Raw genomic sequence first — 19,765 nt, 5'->3', positions numbered from 1 at the left:
GGTGGGGGGAAGAATGAAAGTGAAGAAAAAATTGGGGGGAAACGAAAATGTAGCGGGGGAAAGAATGGAAGTGGAGTAAAAATTGGTAGTGAGCTATTTTTTTTTAGTAATTGGCTTAAATGCACTTTTGGTCCTCCTATTTTCAAAAAAATGAAGTTTTGGTCTCCCTATTTTAAAAACCAGTTTTTTAGTCCTCCTATTTTTATTTTTTTTTTGAGTTTTGATCCCCCATCCCATTTTGGGGTTAATTTTGTTGATGTGACCTTGTAACTAATGATGTGGCAACATTCATGTGGGAAAATTTAATATCGATGTCATTATTATATATTTTTAAATTCAATAAAATTTATTTATAAAATATTTTAATCATTAGAATTATATATTCAACTAAAATAATAATTGTTAAATCTTATAAAATATGAAATTTGAAACCTAATTATCAAACTTTCAACTACTAGAATTTTATTCACCATTAGAGAGAATCATTCCTTATGGATTTCACCAATCCTATGGTTTCCGTTCAAACTCAATAGTTTCTGGATTTTTAAAAACAAAAATAAATTAGAGATGATTTTGTGATTCAATAGAAATTACTCATATAATAATGACATGGATATTAAATTTGTTCACATGAATATTGCCACATCATTAGTTACAATGTCACATCAACAAAATTAACCCTAAAATATGTTGGAGGATCAAAACTCAAAAAAAGTTAAAATTGGGGACTAAAAAGTTGGTTTTTAAAATAGGGGGACTAAAACTTCATTTTTTTGAAAATAGGGGGATCAAAAGTGCATTTAAGCCTTAGTAATTTTATAATAGATTTTTTTTTTGTCAAAAAAAATTTATTTGTATCTACAATCCTTGTTTTTAGATTATGGTTAAACAACCTTTTCATTGGATCAATCCTTGTTTATCTGATATGGATATTTTTTTATTTCTTTTTAATTTTATAATAGATTTATTTTTTTTTTTGTAAAAAAAAAAGATTTGTTTTTTATATTTTTTTTGAGGCAATTTATTTTTTATATAGTAAGTGATATTTATCTTAATTTTTTTTAATTACTATTGTGTTAGTTGTAAACAAAAAAATTGTGTTAGTTTATATTTTTAATTCGTAGATAATTATTAGTTAGTTTATGTTATTGATTGACATTTATTTATTATTATATTTAATTTAATAGGTACGATTAAATATACACAATGCCACCAAGAGAAGCATTTCCTACAAAAAGATTAGAGGGTGCTCAAAGTGATGATATTGGATGGCACTTTGGAACACCGATACCTGGAAATAGAAACAATGTTCGTTGTGAACTTTGTAGAGAAATAATAAGAGGTGACATTACGAGATTGAAGCAACATATAGCACATATGCCAGAACAGGTCAAACCTTGTCCTAGAGTGAACAGTATAGTTAGGGAAAGTATGATGAAACTTCTAGTTGATGCAATAGCGAAGAGAAATGATTCTAAAAGAAGGAAAGAAGAATTTGAAGAACATTTAAGGGGAGATGTTGTTGAAGTAGATGATGTGGATCATTCTAGTGATGATCAATTAAGGATTGCTACACAAGAGAGTCTCAGATCACATCATGAATGGGAAAATAGGCAAAAATTCAGACATGAAACAGGAGGATATAAAAATGTTTATGACCAAGGTGGAAGTTCTCGTGCAAGTGTTAGCGGAGGTGAAAGACCAGAAGATCTAACTTTTTCTTTGAGGTCTACCAACGTTGATCTTGTTAGGACCAAAAGCATGAGGCAACCTAAAGTCAATAAGGGCATGCTAAACACATGGAGGAAGAGGCTTGGAGCGGCCGTAAGCAAATTTATAATTTATGAGCGTTTGCCTATGAATTTATCTAATTCTCCCTGGTTGCATAATTTGATTTATATAGCCTCTGAGGTGGGAAAAGCTAAATTCCCAACTCCTTATGAAATCTCAAATGTGTATTTAGAGGCTGAATATGAAGAAATGAAGAAATGGATAACTAGTATGAAAAAAACTTGGAAACAAAAAGGGGCAACAATAATGTGTGATGGTTGGACAGACGGTATCAACCATTCTCATATTATGAATTTTTTAGTGTATTGTGAAAAAGGAACAGTGTTTTGGAAATCAGTTGATGCTTCCGATGTTGATAGTAGAAACACAGAGTACTACTTTCAATTATTGGATAAAGTTGTGGATGAAATTGGCGAAGAATGTGTTGTTCAGGTGGTTACAGACAATGAAGCTGCACTAAAAGCAGCCGGTCACAAACTAATGGAAAAGAGGCCACATTTGTATTGGTCTTCTTGTGCGGCTCATTGTTTAGATCTTTGCTTAGAGGATATAGGGAAGAAAAAAAATATACAAAAGTTATTAAGTGAAGCAAAGTTGGTGACAACATTCATCTACAACCATACGTATATTGTGAGTCTCGTGAAAAAATATACTGGAGGTAGAGAGATTGTTCGTCCTGGTGTAACCCGATTTGCAACACAATTTCTACAACTTCAATCAATTGTGAATCAGAAGGAAGGTCTGGAAAACATGTTTCATTCGAAAGAGTTTAGAAAAACAAAATATGGCAAAGAGAAGAATGGACCAGGATATGAAGCAAGGAAAATTGTTTTGAGCAAGGAGTTTTGGAGTAAAGCCAAAGATATATTGAAGGTGTACGAGCCTATTGTTCAAGTTTTAAGACTAGTTGATGGTGACGAGAAACCAACAATGGGTTTCCTATATGAAGCCATTGATCGAGCAAAACAGGCAATTCAATAAAATTCTCGTTATCATTCCACCTATAATGATATAATTGACAAGCGTTGGAAATTCATGCATTCTGATCTTCATTCTGCTGGTATGTCTATATTTTAATTTTAATTTCTTCATATAATTTTAAAATATGTTTCTTCATGTCATGTAATTTTTTCATGCATTGTGATTATATTTTTTTAATTAGGTTATTTTCTTAATCCACAATTTCAATATGGAGTTGAACATGGAGATGATGTCTATAAGGAAACATTTGAAGGGACGGCTAGAGTGATAACGAAATTAGTAAGAAGTATAGATGATCAAATCAAAGCTCTGAATCAGGTTAGTAATAAATGAAATATTTTAATCTGATAAATTATTTGTTATAAAAAATATGTTTACATATTAATGTATTTTGTTATGTTATTTAGTTGACTCTTTACAGAGAAAAGAGTGATTCATTTGGAACACGTCTGGCTCAAGATTCTTGGTCAAAGATGAGGGCAGGTAAAATACTAATCCATTTTTTATAAGTTTCGCAAAATTAACTTTGTTTTTTAATATATAATTATAACCAATAATTTGCTTTTTTTATTGTTTATTTACATAGATTCTTGGTGGGGGTATTACGGTACATGTGCTCCTGAACTTCAACTTGTAGCTATAAAAGTTGTTAGTCAAACAACTTCTGCTACAAATTGCGAGAGAAATTGGAGTACATTTAGTTATATTCACACAAAGACGAGGAATAGATTGAAGTATAGAAAGTTACATAAACTTGTCTTCACACATTACAACATGAAGCTGAACTGAAAATGAGACAAGAAATAGAAACAAGTTTTGATCCTATAAATATTAACTATATATTTCAAGAAGATCCTTTATCTGAATGGATAGAAGAGAGAGAAAATCCATTATTGGATGAAGTTCAAAATGCAGAATGGTTGCATATAGAAGATACAGATGATGAGATTGTGGAGGTTGATGATGATAACAATGGATCAAATGATGGTGATGATGGTGGTTTAAGTCCACCAAGCGGTAACAGTGGTAATGGGGGTGGTAATGAAGAAGCTGGCGAAGGTGGTGGTGGTGATGATGAAGAAGATGCACAAGTAGACCATGATCCATACGGTGAAACATCACCTATTTATAGGCGTTATAGAAATTTGACTGATATGGATCGTTCTGATGGTTCACTACTTAACAGTGGAGGAGATGTGTCACATTCTAGATCAAGAAGAGGTAAAAGGAAACAAAATGTTCCACTTGAAGATTCTTCTTCTTCTAGTATTGCTCAAAGTTTTAGTGACTTTGGGATTGGTGATTCTTCTCAAAATAGTCAACAATCTTATCCGCCTATTTATCAATATCCTTATTTCAACTCATATAACCAATATGCAAGTGATCAAGCTCCTTCCAACTACCAACAAGCAATGAATTACCAAGATCCTTATTATGAACAATCAAGTGGTGGATTTTTTGGTTATGTCTTTAGGCAAGGAGCTACACAAGATGATAGCCAGAGTGAAAGTACTAGTAATGCTCCTCCACGTCATTCCACCATGTGGTAAAAAGTATCATGTAAGTTATATTTGTGATGTATTAATTGTATTAGTATTTGCATAAACAATTATGACTGTTATTTATGTTAATATTTCTTCCATTCGAGTCAAGGTTATATTATTCATAAATAAGACACAATGTCTTAAAAATGAATTAAAATTGATATAGAATTATAAGTAAAAGATATATAAGGAATTACAATAATTATAGTATTTTTTTGTGTTTGTGCGGATAAAAAATTATTTCATGCTACAACGGCCGCAATTGCATCGCAGTGTCTGCATTAGCCGCAATTGCAACACCTGCAACCGCATCCACGACCGCAACCGCAATTTAAAACCTTAACGACCGTAACTTCATAATCTGGATGACCAACCAGAACTTTTGCAAAAGTGCTTTTTCCAGAACCGTTTTTTCCCATAATCTGTTAACCAGAACTAATATTCTTTAAAATTCACACTTGAAGGGAACAAAAGAAAGAAAATTGCTTCTTCTATATTACAAAATCATTGATTCCATCGATTTATATTCATTCCAATGTCAGATTGTAGAATATTCCACTACATTCTCAAACGCTGTAAAACTTCTATGCATTCCAAAACCGTTGCTAAAACTCACGCAAGGATCATTATACTTGGTTATGCCACATACCCATCTATTGTAGCGTCTCTAATATCAACATATGCACACTGTCACCAACCCCACATAGCCCATAATGTTTTTTCTTATCTTATGAATTTGTTCAACATGAATTTGGTGATTGAAAATTTAGTGAAATCTGGTGAATGTGATATTGCCAAGAAGATGTTTGATAAAATGCCTGTTAGAGATGTGGTTACTTGGAACACAATCATTGGAGGGTATGTTAAAAATTCGCGCTTTCATGATGTGTTAAGTGTTTTCCGCGGTATGTTGAGTGCCAAGGTTGAGCCGGATGGGTTTACCTTTGCTTCTGTGGTCACTGGGTGTGCACGTCTTGGTTCGTTTTGTAATGCCAAGTGGGTTCATGGTTTAATGGTTGAGAAAAGGGTTGAATTGAATTATATACTCAGTGCTGCATTGGTTGACATGTATGCTAAGTGCGGTAGGATTGATGTTTCGAAGCGGGTTTTTGAGAGTGTGGTGCGTGATCATGTGTCTGTTTGGAATGCTATGATTAATGGGTTGGCTATTCACGGACTTGCTTTGGATGCAACTGCGGTTTTTTCAAGGATGGAGGTGGAAAATGTTTTGCCAGATTCTGTTAGTTTTATTGGGATTTTGAAAGCGTGTAGTCATTGTGGCTTAGTTGAGGTAGGTCGCAAGTACTTTGAAATGATGCAGAATCGGTTTTTGATTACGCCGCAGCTTGAGCATTATGGAACCATGATTGATCTCTTGGGACGAGCAGGGCATTTGGAAGAGGCATGTTCAGTGATTAAGGCGATGTCGGTGAAGCCTGATGTTGTTATTTGGAGAGCACTTCTGAGTGCTTGTAGAATCCACGGTAAGAAAGAACTCGGCGAATTTGCTATCGCAAATATTTCACGCCATGAGAGTGGAGATTTTGTCTTGCTGTCAAACATGTATTGTTCTTTCAAGAACTGGCATGGTGCTGAGAGGGTGAGACAGATGATGAAAATAAAAGGAGTTCGTAAAAAGCGTGGTAAGAGTTGGATTGAATTCGGGAATAGCATTCACCAATTCAATGCTGCTGATCAGTCACATGCAGAAACGAAAGCAATTTACAGGGTGCTGGAAGGTTTGATGCAGAGGGCTAAACTGGAGGGATTCACCCCCTTGACCGATCTTGTTTTGATGGATGTGTCTGAAGAGGAAAAGGAGGAAAACTTAACGTTTCATAGCGAGAAGTTGGCTTTGGCCTATGGCGTTCTGAAAAGTAGCCCGGGATCAAAAATCACGATTTCCAAGAACCTGCGTATATGTCAAGACTGTCATAATTGGATTAAAATTGTGTCAAGAATATTAAACAGAGAGATAGTTGTGAGGGATCGTATCCGTTTTCATCAATTTGAAGGTGGATTTTGCTCTTGTGGAGACTACTGGTAGATATGACTTATGATGAGAGCTAATGATTTGTTGCATTGTTGGTTGGTCTTTAGCAGTTACACATTCTGATTATATGTTTGAGAAGAAACTGCCAAAATATCTCAAGGGATAGCGAGGGACGCCAAAAGAATGGGAAGCTCTCTTTACAAACATCAACTTATCCACTTAGGTCTTTGGCATGCCTGTAAGTAAGCTTAATAATCATTATATGGCGGCATCTATTGATGAAGTGAACTCAAAGACAGCGTAACAATCACTTGCAGTGAACTCAGGGAAAAAATGTAGCTATTGTATTGAATCTAGAAGGACAAGAAGTTCCTGCAGCTGCATCCATACCAAAGAGGAATGACTCGGTCGAATGTTTAGGCCATGTAGCTGCTTCTAAACGTGCATCTGGGTTAACTATAAACTGTAGTAGCTGTGCTTCTGGGTTCACTTCATGCTGACCACCAAGTAAATTATTGCCACTGCCAATTATTACAAAAGGAATGATGTTTATTACATGCAATAATTTTTTTTAGTGTACCCCTTATATTTAATAATAATATCAAGTTGGTATCTTTTGAGTTTAGCTTATTCAAATTAGCAATTGTTTGTGATGGACTATATCAAGAAAATAGCAGTTATTATTGTGAAAATAGCAATTGTTGTTAGAGATAGAATCTGTACATATCTAGGAAATATTATTCATTAAGGTACACAAAGTATCAAAATGCTCCTATTCTTGCTGCGCTGCAAACCATCATCTCTCCCTCCTAGTTGCGCCGCACACCTTCATCTCTCCCTCCACGTCCGCTAACCTCCATCGATGATTGAATCACCAAACAACAATGTCGTGATTGGCAATTTCTCACCCCAACCTTCGAAATTTCACTCGGGCTTTGAAATAAGCAACATGAAATCCATTATTCGAGTAACTTTGGACAATGATTCAAGCCACCACCTCTCTTCGGCAGCCCTATTCAAAGTTCAAGCACATGTCCATAACATTCTTGATTACATTGTTCCTCCTACCGATGAGACGGCTAGACAAACAACGGCTGCAATCAAAGCCAATTATCTTAACCTTTGGAATCGCCTGCAGTCGTCCTTCAATGGATGTACGCAACAATTACACAAGATAATCTTAATTCAATTCTTGTGATTGATGACACCGCTAAAGCTTGTAAAAAAAAAAAAAAAAAAGATGTACTTCTATCAAAGTTCTAATGTTTTATCAAATTACTCGGGGAGGATGCTAGGTCTAATGTTCTAAACTTCTAATGTTAATACAAAATTATATCAAAGTACTCAGAGAATATCAGTTCTAATTTTCTTAATCCTTCTATTTTATCAAAGTTCTGTTTTCATAATCAATCTTGTATGTTGTTTTAACATGTACAAAGTATAATGTATCATAAATAACAACTTGAACTAAATTATTATTTCTTAATGATCAAAAACATTGCAACAAACATGTCATCGTGGTTTAAGATGAAAAGTAAAACCTCATCCATGTTTGGCACTAAGAATCGAATTCGAGTTCTCCCGAAAGATTCGTCTTAGGGGGAGTTCATTAACCACTTGGGCTCAATGTCTTGGTTAAAAAAAAAAGTCAAATGTTTATAACTTCAAGATTAAGGTCCGTTTGTTACAGATTAAAAAAAATAGTGATTTTGATGTAAAATAATTTAGATATTAGTTTTTAGAAATTTTTAGAAAAGTTGAATTTACTTTGTGTTTGTTTATTATAATAAAAATCACTTTTTTTAAATAAAATAATCTTTAATTTGTTTGGATACAACTTATAAAAGTGATTTTTTTAATTACAAATAACTTTCTTATTTTAACATTTCTTTTCTCTCTCCTCTAAAAAAAATCTATTATTTTATAAGCTACTCTTAGTAGCTTCTCATTTTTAGCTGTTTTCTAATTATTTTTAGCTTCTGATTATTTTAAAAATCTATAACAAACAGATGCAAAACAATTAAAAGTGATTATTTTTATAAAAAAGTGATTTTTTTTTCTAAAATAAGCTATAACAAACAGAAATAAAACAAAAAGTACTTAAAAATTAAATTATCTAAGGTTTATAATTTTAAAAAAATTAAGGGACGATGATTGTGAGTGAAAATTCAAAGATGAAGTTGGTTAATTATTCAAAACTTAAAAGTAACATAAAAGACAAAAAAAAAAATCTTTTAACCAAAAAATGAATATTTTATAAGGACTAAATATATTTATAGGAACTTGCTATAGCTGACCGGGGTCGATATTGGAAGGGAGGAGGGTGATGAATATGGGAGGGTGAGTTTAATTATTTCTGTAAGAAGTGAGAGGGTGATATGATTGTTTTAGTATTTTTCTTACTTTTGTTTTGAAGCAGAGTTTGAAAGTTGGTGGTGAGAGAGACACAGCTTAATGTTAAGAAGTCTCACATCGGTTGTGAGATGACATGAATATGTGTTTATATAGTAGAAGTAATCTTCATCTTACAAGCCGATTTTATAAGGATGAGTTAGGTCCAATACTTAATTTAAGAGTTATGTTAGGGTTTTAAATGGAGTATATCTCCAAGCTCTCTCCTTCTTTATGGAGCATATCGTTGTAGCGGAGGAGGTGATAAACATGTTCAAGTTAGTAAGAGAATGAGGGATTTGGATTTCCTATTGTAGCTACTACTTCTTCCACGTAGTTATACACAGTTTTCAATCTCATCAATTCATTTTCCATCGGTGATCTATAAGAGCATCCACAATGGAGCACTCCATTTTTGAGTACTTAAATGGTCCCACATAGACACATCATCAATTTATTATTTTTTTAATAATAGTACCTAATAGGTACTCAACCTCTCTAATGGAGCATTTCTTAAAAAGTTCTAAAATTGGTCCCATCAATAACTCCACATCATTAAAATTTGAAATTTAATTTAAAATAATATTGCCAAATTAAATTTTTTTGAATATATTAAATAAAGTGGGTCCCATAAAAAGAAGAGAGAGAGTTCTTATATTAGAAGTGGTACCTATTAGGTACTAAAATGTGTTGTGCTCCAATGGTAGTACCTAATAAGTACCATGAGTACCTAATAGGTACTACACCATTGAAGATGGTCTAACAGTTACTACATTAGCACAATAACTATGTGAAATCTAAACTACTGATGAGGTGTAAGAGTAGAAAATTGTGTATCTTTTATTGGGTGTTGAGTAATGAGTACCCTCGAGGACTTGATTCACATATCATAATGAGATTTACCTCGGTAAACTTGAGAACTTAATTTACACTGAGTATTTTTTATTCTACCTACCAAAGCATTGTGAGTGTTCATACTTTGCCTCTTTAGACCTTCTTCAACTAGAAGCATTGTTGAGGATCAAGTTGTTTACCGATTTTTCCAAACCTTTTTATTACCAAATGTGTTGCCACATCTAGTTTGGTACAAAGTCAAACTAGAAGTTTTACCCTCATGAGGTGCAAATTACAAATATATCCTATCATTCTAATTAATTGTTTAAACCACCTTGATTCATCTACATAAATGGTCTACTAACTCTCAACTAAGAGTAAGTCAAAAAAAAAAAAAACTCTCAACTAAGAGGATTTCTCTCCTTCAAGTAACATTGTAGAAAGTCACATTAGAAAAACAACTAGAAAGATAAGAAAATGTAATTCACAAGTTAATTTTAAGATGGACAAAAAAGTTAGCCTAAAAAAAAAAAGAACTCTTTGCGTGAGAGGATATACATGTCAAGCTAGGAAAGATAATGCCACAATTTAGGAAAGCACTAAAAGAATGCTCATTTCCTTCCACATTTTTCTCTTTTCTTTTCCCATTGGACTCTCTCATGCCAAGACATTCATCCATCATGATCATCACCTCAATTTCTAAGTCCATATAATCATGACATAAAATATCAACCTCACATACCTAAAAAAAATGCTAGCCAAAACAAATTAACTTCCACAACTTGTACAATAATGGAACCTTACACTTTGTATTCCTTATTGGAAGTTCTTATACAGCTTATGAACACTAATGTATCATCAAAGCATCTTTTTGTGGTACTTTTGTTAGTAGGTTTAGCAACCTTTTACTTTGCACGTAGAAGAAAAGTACACATTTATTTGATAGATTTTAACTGTTTTTGTCCTCCAAGTTCTTATAGAATACCTAAAGCCATGTTTGAAGAGAATAATTTTTTTGATGAAATGGAACAAGAAGCTGTTGATTTCCATAGCAAAATCAATGCAAAATCAGGATTCAGTGATGAAACAGCCATTCCTCAATCACTAGCTCAAATACCAAAAGTTAAAGCTCTTACCTTTGCACTTGAAGAAGCTGAATTAATAATGTTTTCAGCAGTAAAAGATCTTTTGCAAAAAACAAAAATCAACCCAAAAGCCATCGACATTTTAATAACTAACAGTAGCATTTTCTGTCCTACACCTTGTCTTAGTACCATGGTGGTTAACAAGTTCAAGATGAGAAGCAACATTAAGAGCTTCCATTTATCAGGTATGGGATGCAGTGCTGGAATTATAGCTGTTAGTCTTGCAAAAGACTTGTTGAGAGTTCATAGAAACTCATTGGCTTTAATAGTAAGCACAGAGACACTTAGTTTAAATTGGTACACAGGTAAAGTTCCATCTATGCTACTAACAAATTGTCTATTCAGAATGGGAGGATCAGCTATATTGATGTCTAGTAGGGTTCATGATAAGCATAAAGCAAAGTATGAGCTAAAACATATTGTTAGAACAATCAATGCATATGATGATCAATCTTATGCATGTGTATACCAAGATGTGGATTCAGATAACAAAGAAGGTATATCGATATCGAAGAACATAGTCAATATTTGTGGAGATGTGTTGAAGAAAAATATTGTTTCATTAGGACCATTGGTTTTGCCATGGAGAGAGCAATTCCTATATGTAATTTCAATTATTTATTATAAACTATGGAGTAGAAGAAGCACAAGCATATATACTCCGAAATTTAACAAGGCTTTCGAGCATTTCTGCATACATTCAGGAGGAAGAGCTGTTATACAAGCTATTGAGAAAAACTTGAAGCTAAGGAAACAAGATGTTGAGCCATCACAAATGGCTCTTTACAGATTTGGAAACACTTCATCTTCTTCAATTTGGTATGAGTTGTCTTACATAGAAGCAAAAGGGAGGATGAAATGTGGTGATAGAGTGTGGCAAATTGCCTTTGGAAGTGGATTCAAGTGTAACAGTGCAGTGTGGAAATGTCTAGGTGATGTTAAGCCTGATATTTACACTGCATGGAGGGACACAATTCACTCATACCCGGTAGATATTTTGGAAACAAACTGATGAAATTATGAACACATTTTGTTGTTCTTTCTTGGACTTAGTTTGATTTGCATAGAAGTGTAACAAAAAAGATTGTAACCCTGCAAAAATGATTCAGAATGTATTATAATTAATTATAGAAGTATTGATTTTGTTTAAAAAAATGCATATTTACAACTGAATTTTTCCTTAAGTTATTTGCTTGAAAGATAATATTTTAGACTATAAAACTTTGCTTGAAAAAATGAACTCAGGACACTGCAGAAAATTAGACAAGCAATATCACAAACCATACATGTCTTACTTTTTTTTTTGTGTTTTGAGGGTTTTGTAGTGTATTCACTAAACTGAATTGCAAAACTATTGAAATACATATGAATCTAAGAAGTAATAATCTTTATGCAAGTACAATGGTACAAATATGATGAGAAGTGTGTTAAAAAGGTTAAGTACAATGGTACAATGGTACAATGGTATAAATTAGTTGTACATCAAGACCTTCAAGTAACAGCACATCTAATCAAAATGAGGACCGCATAACTAGAATCGGCGGATGTCTTTAGGAGGCCTGAAGTTAAGGGGATGTGTTTCTTGAGTGGCATTTTCATCTTCTTTCCACATTTTTATTGTTTTGTCGGCTTCACATGATATAAGCCTCGTACCCGTGATATCATAGGTTAAAGCATAAATACCAGCTTCACTATCCAGTGAACCTGTAAAAGGGAAAGACGGAAACAGATAAGAACAATTAATATGCTTGTCAATCTTGTGTAATAGCATCAATCTGAACATGTAAAAGCACAGTCTAATATGCATACCAGGTTGTACAATTGTTTGGGATTGCTGGAAATTATGACCGCTCTTCCAATCCCAGAACCACATACTGCCATTGTCACCTGAACAGGAAAATATAAATTAGCATATAGTTGAATTCCGTATGACAAGTCAATATTAGGGAACTTTAATCCCTTATTACATGATCATGAAAAACTAGGACAAGGATTAATTTAATTTATTCCATCAAACATAATCAGCAACAGAATTTTATTAAGTTATAGGCATATACCTCCGGTAACCATAACACCCTCCTCATTGACAGCCATTGCATTGATAATAGTTTTCTGTTGAGAGCTGCACATACAACAAATAATGAAAATGCATTAATTACTATAAAACCATATTTCTATAACTGATTTCTTTGAAGCAGTATCACTTGAACATGAATATTAATTGGGTTTTTCTATCATGTGCAACTTTGCACATGTTAAGAAATTCAAAATAGTAAGTTTGCATTGAAAATTGTGAATTTTATATTAAATATATAACTTTTAATAAATAATTGTTGTTTTTCAATAAATACTTACTACTTTTGGTTACTTTAACATGTGCAATATTGCACATGTTAGACAAACCCATATTAATTATAGACAACTAACAGACAAATACAAATTGTTCGTGTTTTTGTGATTTATCTCACTGAAAACTATCTAATTCTTTATTAATATTGGAGTGTAGAGATGCTCAGCTAATAATATCCTTCTTTGTTTCCTGGCATTTGTATTAGTTGCAGCTTGTATGGTTTCAATTCTATGTTTACTAGTTAGTAACATTTCATTAATTCTGTTGTGTGGTCTCCAAACTCTATTTTTGTCTCAACTCTCCAATTCTTAGGGAAAGGGGGCCCTCGTAACCTGAAGTTTGGCCAGGAGGGAAGTTTGCCTTAACTCTCCAAACTCTATTTTTGTCTGAAAAAAGCTGTTCAGCAAGCTTATTCAAGTTATGTCTTAGCACATCATCTCACTAAGGGCCAAGGCTTTCTCCACCTCCAGATTCACTGTTTGTGATCCAAGCTAAAAATGTGCGGCCCTCAAATTCTCAACGGATCACACCCTCTTTTAGCTTGAAGGGGGGAGAGTATTGGAGTATAGAGATGCCCGGTTAAAATTCCCCTTTCTACACATTCACTTTTGTTTATTATCTAGCCTTATCTGTTTTCTAGCATTCGCACTAGTTGCAGCTTGTATATTTTCAGTTTTATGTTTAATTACTAGTTTCATTAGAAACTTAGCTTATCCTAAAATATTGATCTGTAACTAACAGAAAGCAACTCAGTTGGTTTGGTTACAGCTCTTTATTTAGTAGCATAGTCTCTACAATCTATATATACCCGAGTCTGAGAATCTACATAATCTTTTCTTTTAGATTCATTTCAATAACAGGTTACGATTACGGTCCATTTTCACTTTTCTCTCTTCTACCATAAACAGTAAAGCTAAAAGTTAATGATCCCCCTAATCACACTAGTTTGATAAGAATAAGTTTATGAACTCACAGCATATTGTGGCAAAATTCTCCTCTTGGAAGGGTGAACTTTTTAATATTATCAGCCGATGCAGATGCAAAAGCTTGCCTGCAGACAACAAAGAAAAAGGGGTGAGACTGAGAAGACAATAAAATAACAAAGGAATTTTTTTAAAAAAAATCAACCATAGTTAAACAGTTTATCGTTCTCAAACAATCAACTGATATTGAACACATACTCTTTCGGATGTGGAGCCATTGCTCGAACAGACTTTTTATGGTTCGTAAGAGTTAGCATTGTTTTGCCTGCATGAACGCGTTGTATGTAAGATAGGTACAAAAAACATACAGGAATCAATTCAAGTGCATATAATCACAGCACAAACAGAGGAAAACAAACAATAAATTACCATATCTAAGGTCCCACATCTTGATTGTAGAATCATGAGAACCTGTGACAACTTGAGGGTCCTATTAACAACAATGAGCAGAATAAGTCCCCGAAAGTAAGGAAAAAGGGTTTCAAAGTATAAGACTATATTAAGACATGTTTCAAAGCTGCATTTGAATGCTGAAATGTGTATGCATTTATCATATCAAAGAACCTGTAGTGCAACTAAACCACACAGAAAACTGACATGCCAGTTTGAAAAATAAAAAATATAGACAACAGAGGGAAAATGTGCATACCGTTGGCCGTGTAAAGACAGAGCAGACAGTATTCTCATGACCTGCAAAAGCATGAGCCTGCACTTTACTACGTATGTCCCAGACCTGAAAGTTTAGCACCAAGCAGAGTGATCACATTTCTATTTCCTTAAAAAAATTAGAAATAGACAAGCAGAAGGTATTGCTTCCACCTAAATCTAAATATACCAGCAAGTAACTAAATCAACAAAGTCCATACCCGGCAGACAGAATCACGTCCTCCGGTAAGTAAAATGTCAATTGTGGGATGAATAGCCAAGCAGTAAACACCACTCAGATGACCATGATAAGACCTAATAACCTATATAAAATAACATAACATGCTTTAGTGGCTAGACATTTGATGAGTTCAGTAATTTCTGAAATATTCACCAACAAAACAAATACTGAAATAGGGATTTGACCTTGTTCTGTTCAAGATCCCAACATTTAACTTGTTTATCGTCACCAGCAGAAAACATGTAAGTATGTCTGTTGCTAATAGCAAGGCCTGTAGAGAAAGCACGCTGTTAGTATTAACCCAGTTCACAATAAATGCCACTACTATTAAATATTTATACCTTGGCTTCTCACCTCTTACTTGTTCGATGTGACCTGTTAATGTGAGTTTTAGAACACCACTTGCCAAGTCCCATATCTGCCCAAATGAACAACTTATAAAAAAAAAATCCAAAGATTTGAATAGATAGATAGATAGGACAGAAAACAATTATAAACAACTCCACATGAATAAGTTAATAAACTATTTCAAAGTTCACAGCTTCAGTTTATAGCAAATATATGATAATAATGAGTCAATATTTAAAATTAATTAATATTTAAAAAAAAAAAGTAGAATAACTCTAGAACAAAGAAGACAAAGAAACTTCATTTATAATATTCAACAAAATAAGTAGAAACTTGAATATGAAAGTAATTTAACAAAAGGAATAGGCATATGAAGCAGTTAACAAGCCAAACATACACCGCACATGGCACAGGTTACTGCACTAGATACTTAAAAAAGACAGTTCTTTCAGATTAAATTGCAAAGAAAGAAAGCAACCCACAGAATCAACAATTCAACATGGATAGTCAAGTTTTCCATCTTATCTACATGCCTTCTCAAAACAAGCAACTATGAAGTGCATTTTGTAATCAAATACCTTGATAGTTCGATCTGCAGAACCAGTAGCAAACCATGTATTACTGGGATCAACTGCAACAGATCTCACCCATCCTAAGTGACCACTGATGACCTACAGAAAATAAATCATGGTTAAAATTCTCAGCTAAAATTATATCAGAAGTATTATAGTTTAAAAGGATTTCAGAAAAATTATGTAAGCCGGAGCTGATTAGAATGAAAGAATTACGACATTAGCAAACACAAACTAATTATTTTGGATATAATGGCATTATTTTGGATATAATGGCAGCGTGTGAATAGCCAAGTTTTAAAATTGAAATTTGCGATGTAGGGTAGAACTACAAATGCTTGGAAATAGCACTCCTATTTGCTGTAAAGCATTACCAGTTCTATGCATTAAATGGATTTTAAAAATAGTTCACTTTTACTACGGAGTGGTATACTAGTGGATGCCAACACAGACTTCTCTCTCGTTATTATCCAGAACAAAATTTTGCTAAGCACTTAAAAACAAGATATTGATCCAAATCCAGTAGACAAATTGAAATTCTGAATGTAACTAATCCAAGGTAACCTTGCACGGGTGGTAAGAAAATGACTGCAATAGGATGATGGAACTAAACAGGTTCCTTGACTAAACTACTAGCTAGTTCACCAGGCATCCCTAACTACATTTGTTTTGGTTTACATAATCTGAGAATGAAAAAGAGCAAACCCTAAGTGGCTAAAGCCATTTATTTAACATTAAATAGTTAAAATAGTGGTCAAGTAGTTCTCACCCTGTAGTTTTTCCATGGTGCATGCCAATCAGGTCGTGGCCATTTACTTGGCATTCTTTCCATCAAAGCAGATGTTGAGAAATTCCTGTAATATAGAAACTACAACAGTTTAGTCAAAAAGGTCAAAGGTATTGAGCAAAAACAGAAGATGGTGTGCTGAACCAACAAAAAGTGTATTGAGATAAAATTTTAAAATATAAAGGCATCGAGAGAAAGCCAGAACCTTTCAGATGAGCCAGAGGTAGAAACAACTACTGTACTCTTGCCCTGGAAACCATGACCATTCCTGTAAAGAAACAAAAACATAAGAGCCAGTAGTAAATAACAGCTGTTTGAAAAATTTGCATGTTCTGCATGTGACATAATATATGTTTCATTTGGAACATATGGTGTTCCTTTCTGCTGAAGCACGGAATAGTAATGAAAAATGATTTCAAGATTTTGTATAAAAATCTATGGATGTACAAAAAATATCAAAACACAAGAAAGGATAAAATGGAACAGAATATTTTCCAAGGCAAGGAATCCATTTATTTTCTTTTGTTGAAAATAAAATGCTACACCGTAGCAAACTTCTAACAATTTCTGCAATCTTCTATCACGTTTACATAGTAAATGGTTTCATAAAATATTGAAAGCCAAATACGCTCTTCAAACAATATTTTGGAATACTGAACACCACATGATTCATTAATAAGCTTTTGCAAGACGAACATAGGATGCAAATCCCAACTGTATCTAATAGGTCAGAATATAATCATAAAAACTGACAAGTTAAGAATCAAAAATCTGATAACCACGACCCAAACTGATTATTTGCGAGTAAAAGATTGTACCTAGCCAACATGTGTACAAAATTAAAGATAAAAATACTTACGCAGCAGTGGATGGCATAGATGGACCAACAACCAAAGCATTTTGGACCCCTCCTTTCTGGAGATCTTTGGAATCTCCTGGACCTGTCAATATAATACATAATGAACAATAGCAACAGTTTAGACATACACCAAGGTTTTCTTAAATTCTAAATAATAATTACATGGAAAATGCTGAAATAAGATACCATATCAAAACTCCAAATAAAGGGCAGAAAACATTTTGGGATAGGGCAGAATTTTAAAGAGAGCTAACCAACCTAAAATAAACATTACAAGGAATGACATAATACACTAGGCGACATATCAAACTGATATTATTGAAGGCCAAAATCTAAATGTGTTTGTCATAACATCATAATAAAAGAAAAGAAAAATCTAGGTTCATCTGGTTTGAGCTAAGGGTTAAAGATGTTAAGGTGTAAAAGGACCTGGGTTCAAGTCCTGGTGAAGGAGAAATACTAACATTAACAACTAATTACTGACTTTGGCCATTTCAAAAAAAGATTGGAGAATTGTGTAAAAAGGAACATAGAAGAGTTGGCATTCTAAAAAAACTATTGTTAAAATTATTAGCAGTTATGAACAATTTTAACAGTGAAGTCACATAAAAACGACGTAAATTTGAAGTTTGTGATCTTGTCTTCTGCAGCCCTTCCCACATAAGAAGTAGTCATCCTGAGCAAGGTTTTAACAAAAGGTCCGCGACTGCGATATGGGCATTAAAAATAAGATTTTTTGTCTCTAGAACCATAATTGATACCGCATACCGCATTAGTCGCAATTCGCCACTACATATGTCACCATGACTGTTATTTAAAACCTTGGTCGTGGGACTTAAGGTCTACATAAGCCGATACATTTTACCCTCAAAAGCATGTAACAAAAGTTTCCATAAACAGATATACGAAACACTTACTCTGCCTAATAAAAACTTACACTACTACAAATTCAAACCCAGAGAAAAACTCAACAATATTACACTTGCACTGATGTAATACATAACGGCAATGTAACAAGAAGCCTAATGTTAACCACATAAGCAAAAAGATGCTGAGAAACCATAACGACCCAGAAGCCAATTCATCAATATTCCACCAACTACATAATCATATCCATATACCAAGACAATAACTATTACTAGTAGCATATTCATACCCGGAAGAGCAAGCATATTAGAAGACCCTGCTTGTTGAGACTGATTCTTTGTAGCAGAATTCGTCTGTTGCGGAGGTTGAGCAGTGCTTTTAATTCCACCATACTCAGCATTTACCTAATTTTCATTACAAACCACATTAGCATAACTTCATAAGTTCACAAAAATCACACAAAACAAGGAACTTTATAACCCTAGACAACTTATGTAATGTATATTCTGCCAATTCTATGACATGAAAAAAATGCCTTTTTCTGATGGATGTCAGTGTAAAATTAATTTACACCGACAGAGCATACCCATTAAACTATTCAAAATTCAAAATTTATACAATTCACATCGCTTCTTAATCAATTCAAGGGAATTAAGATAACAAAATTATAATTAACAAAACTCAAATCAAGTAAAACCTTAATTAAGATAAAAACTAACCTTGTAATTAACACGAATTTTCTTGCTGCAAGATAATGAAAAAAAGGCGTAAGTAAACTAGAATAAGCATTGAGAATGTAAAAAAAAAGTGAAATTTATAAAAAGATGAGGGGGAAAATTGAACCTTTCGGGATCGGGAGGAGCGAGTTGTTGATGAAGTGGAGAGAACAGATCGAGGGCACGTTTAAGGGACTTGAAACTAAGCTTCTTGAGTGATTGTGGTTCAACTGGTTCAACAGCCTCCATTACGACGACGTATTGAAGGTGATGAAGTTTTAGGGTTTGTTTCCCAGTGAAGGATTTGAACACAGTGAGAGAGGGTAGTGATAATGGGAACGAAACCAAAACAACTACGCTCTCTGCTTCGGATGAATTTATGGAAAAATAAATCAATCAAATAAAATTGATTTGGTGGGGAATCAAAAATCATAAAATATACGAGTATATATTTGGATTAGATTATTTTATGGCTTAAATGCAGTTTTACCCCCCTATTTTGAAAAATGCGGAATTTTACCCCCCTATTTTAAAATGCGGAATTTTACCCCCCCTATTTTATAATTTGTTGGATTTTGCCCCCACCAAAATTTTGCACAAAATCTGCTTCTGAGCCTCAAGTTCAAAGCTTCGCACATAACTCAATTTAGATCAATAATTCACCAAACTGGTACCGAAACGACCGCAATCGAGTTAGTTTTCCACATAATGAAACTCC

At 33.5% G+C, this 19,765-nt stretch overlaps 4 protein-coding genes and 1 long non-coding RNA gene across 5 annotated transcripts; 4 read left to right on the top strand and 1 right to left on the bottom strand.

Moving 5' to 3' along the window:
* Window positions 1-1,206: 1,206 nt before the first annotated feature.
* Window positions 1,207-2,772, top strand: LOC123886568. Its single transcript, XM_045935872.1, has one exon. The coding sequence runs from the start codon at window positions 1,207-1,209 to the stop codon at window positions 2,770-2,772; it is 1,566 nt and encodes a 521-aa protein (XP_045791828.1).
* On the top strand, window positions 2,771-3,213 carry LOC123885221. Its single transcript, XR_006801106.1, has 3 exons — window positions 2,771-2,851; window positions 2,954-3,090; window positions 3,180-3,213. It is a non-coding gene; the product is annotated as an uncharacterized LOC123885221 (long non-coding RNA).
* Window positions 3,214-4,683: 1,470 nt separating this feature from the next.
* Window positions 4,684-6,495, top strand: LOC123884792 (pentatricopeptide repeat-containing protein At5g50990-like). The gene has a single exon (XM_045934008.1). It carries the CDS (start codon window positions 4,852-4,854, stop codon window positions 6,361-6,363), a length of 1,512 nt encoding a protein of 503 aa, XP_045789964.1. The 5' UTR covers window positions 4,684-4,851; the 3' UTR covers window positions 6,364-6,495.
* A 3,798-nt stretch (window positions 6,496-10,293) lies between these two features.
* On the top strand, window positions 10,294-11,767 carry LOC123885300 (probable 3-ketoacyl-CoA synthase 21). Its single transcript, XM_045934579.1, has one exon. The coding sequence runs from the start codon at window positions 10,327-10,329 to the stop codon at window positions 11,689-11,691; it is 1,365 nt and encodes a 454-aa protein (XP_045790535.1). The 5' UTR covers window positions 10,294-10,326; the 3' UTR covers window positions 11,692-11,767.
* Window positions 11,768-11,929: 162 nt separating this feature from the next.
* Window positions 11,930-19,462, bottom strand: LOC123884808 (protein pleiotropic regulatory locus 1-like). Its single transcript, XM_045934025.1, has 17 exons — window positions 19,175-19,462; window positions 19,051-19,075; window positions 18,621-18,735; window positions 17,465-17,546; window positions 16,811-16,873; window positions 16,588-16,672; window positions 15,825-15,917; window positions 15,253-15,316; window positions 15,084-15,169; window positions 14,879-14,980; window positions 14,662-14,745; window positions 14,382-14,442; window positions 14,211-14,277; window positions 14,003-14,080; window positions 12,737-12,801; window positions 12,489-12,566; window positions 11,930-12,383 (listed from the first exon to the last, which is right to left on the bottom strand). The coding sequence occupies exons 1-17, from the start codon at window positions 19,294-19,296 to the stop codon at window positions 12,211-12,213; spliced, it is 1,443 nt and encodes a 480-aa protein (XP_045789981.1). The 5' UTR covers window positions 19,297-19,462; the 3' UTR covers window positions 11,930-12,210.
* Between the last annotated feature and the right edge of the window lie 303 nt (window positions 19,463-19,765).

This window comes from Trifolium pratense, linkage group LG5 (genome assembly GCF_020283565.1).
Source record: "Trifolium pratense cultivar HEN17-A07 linkage group LG5, ARS_RC_1.1, whole genome shotgun sequence".
Taxonomy (NCBI): domain Eukaryota; kingdom Viridiplantae; phylum Streptophyta; class Magnoliopsida; order Fabales; family Fabaceae; genus Trifolium; species Trifolium pratense.
Note: the sequence above shows the minus strand (reverse complement) of the source record. Positions and strands in the feature narration are given on the sequence as shown.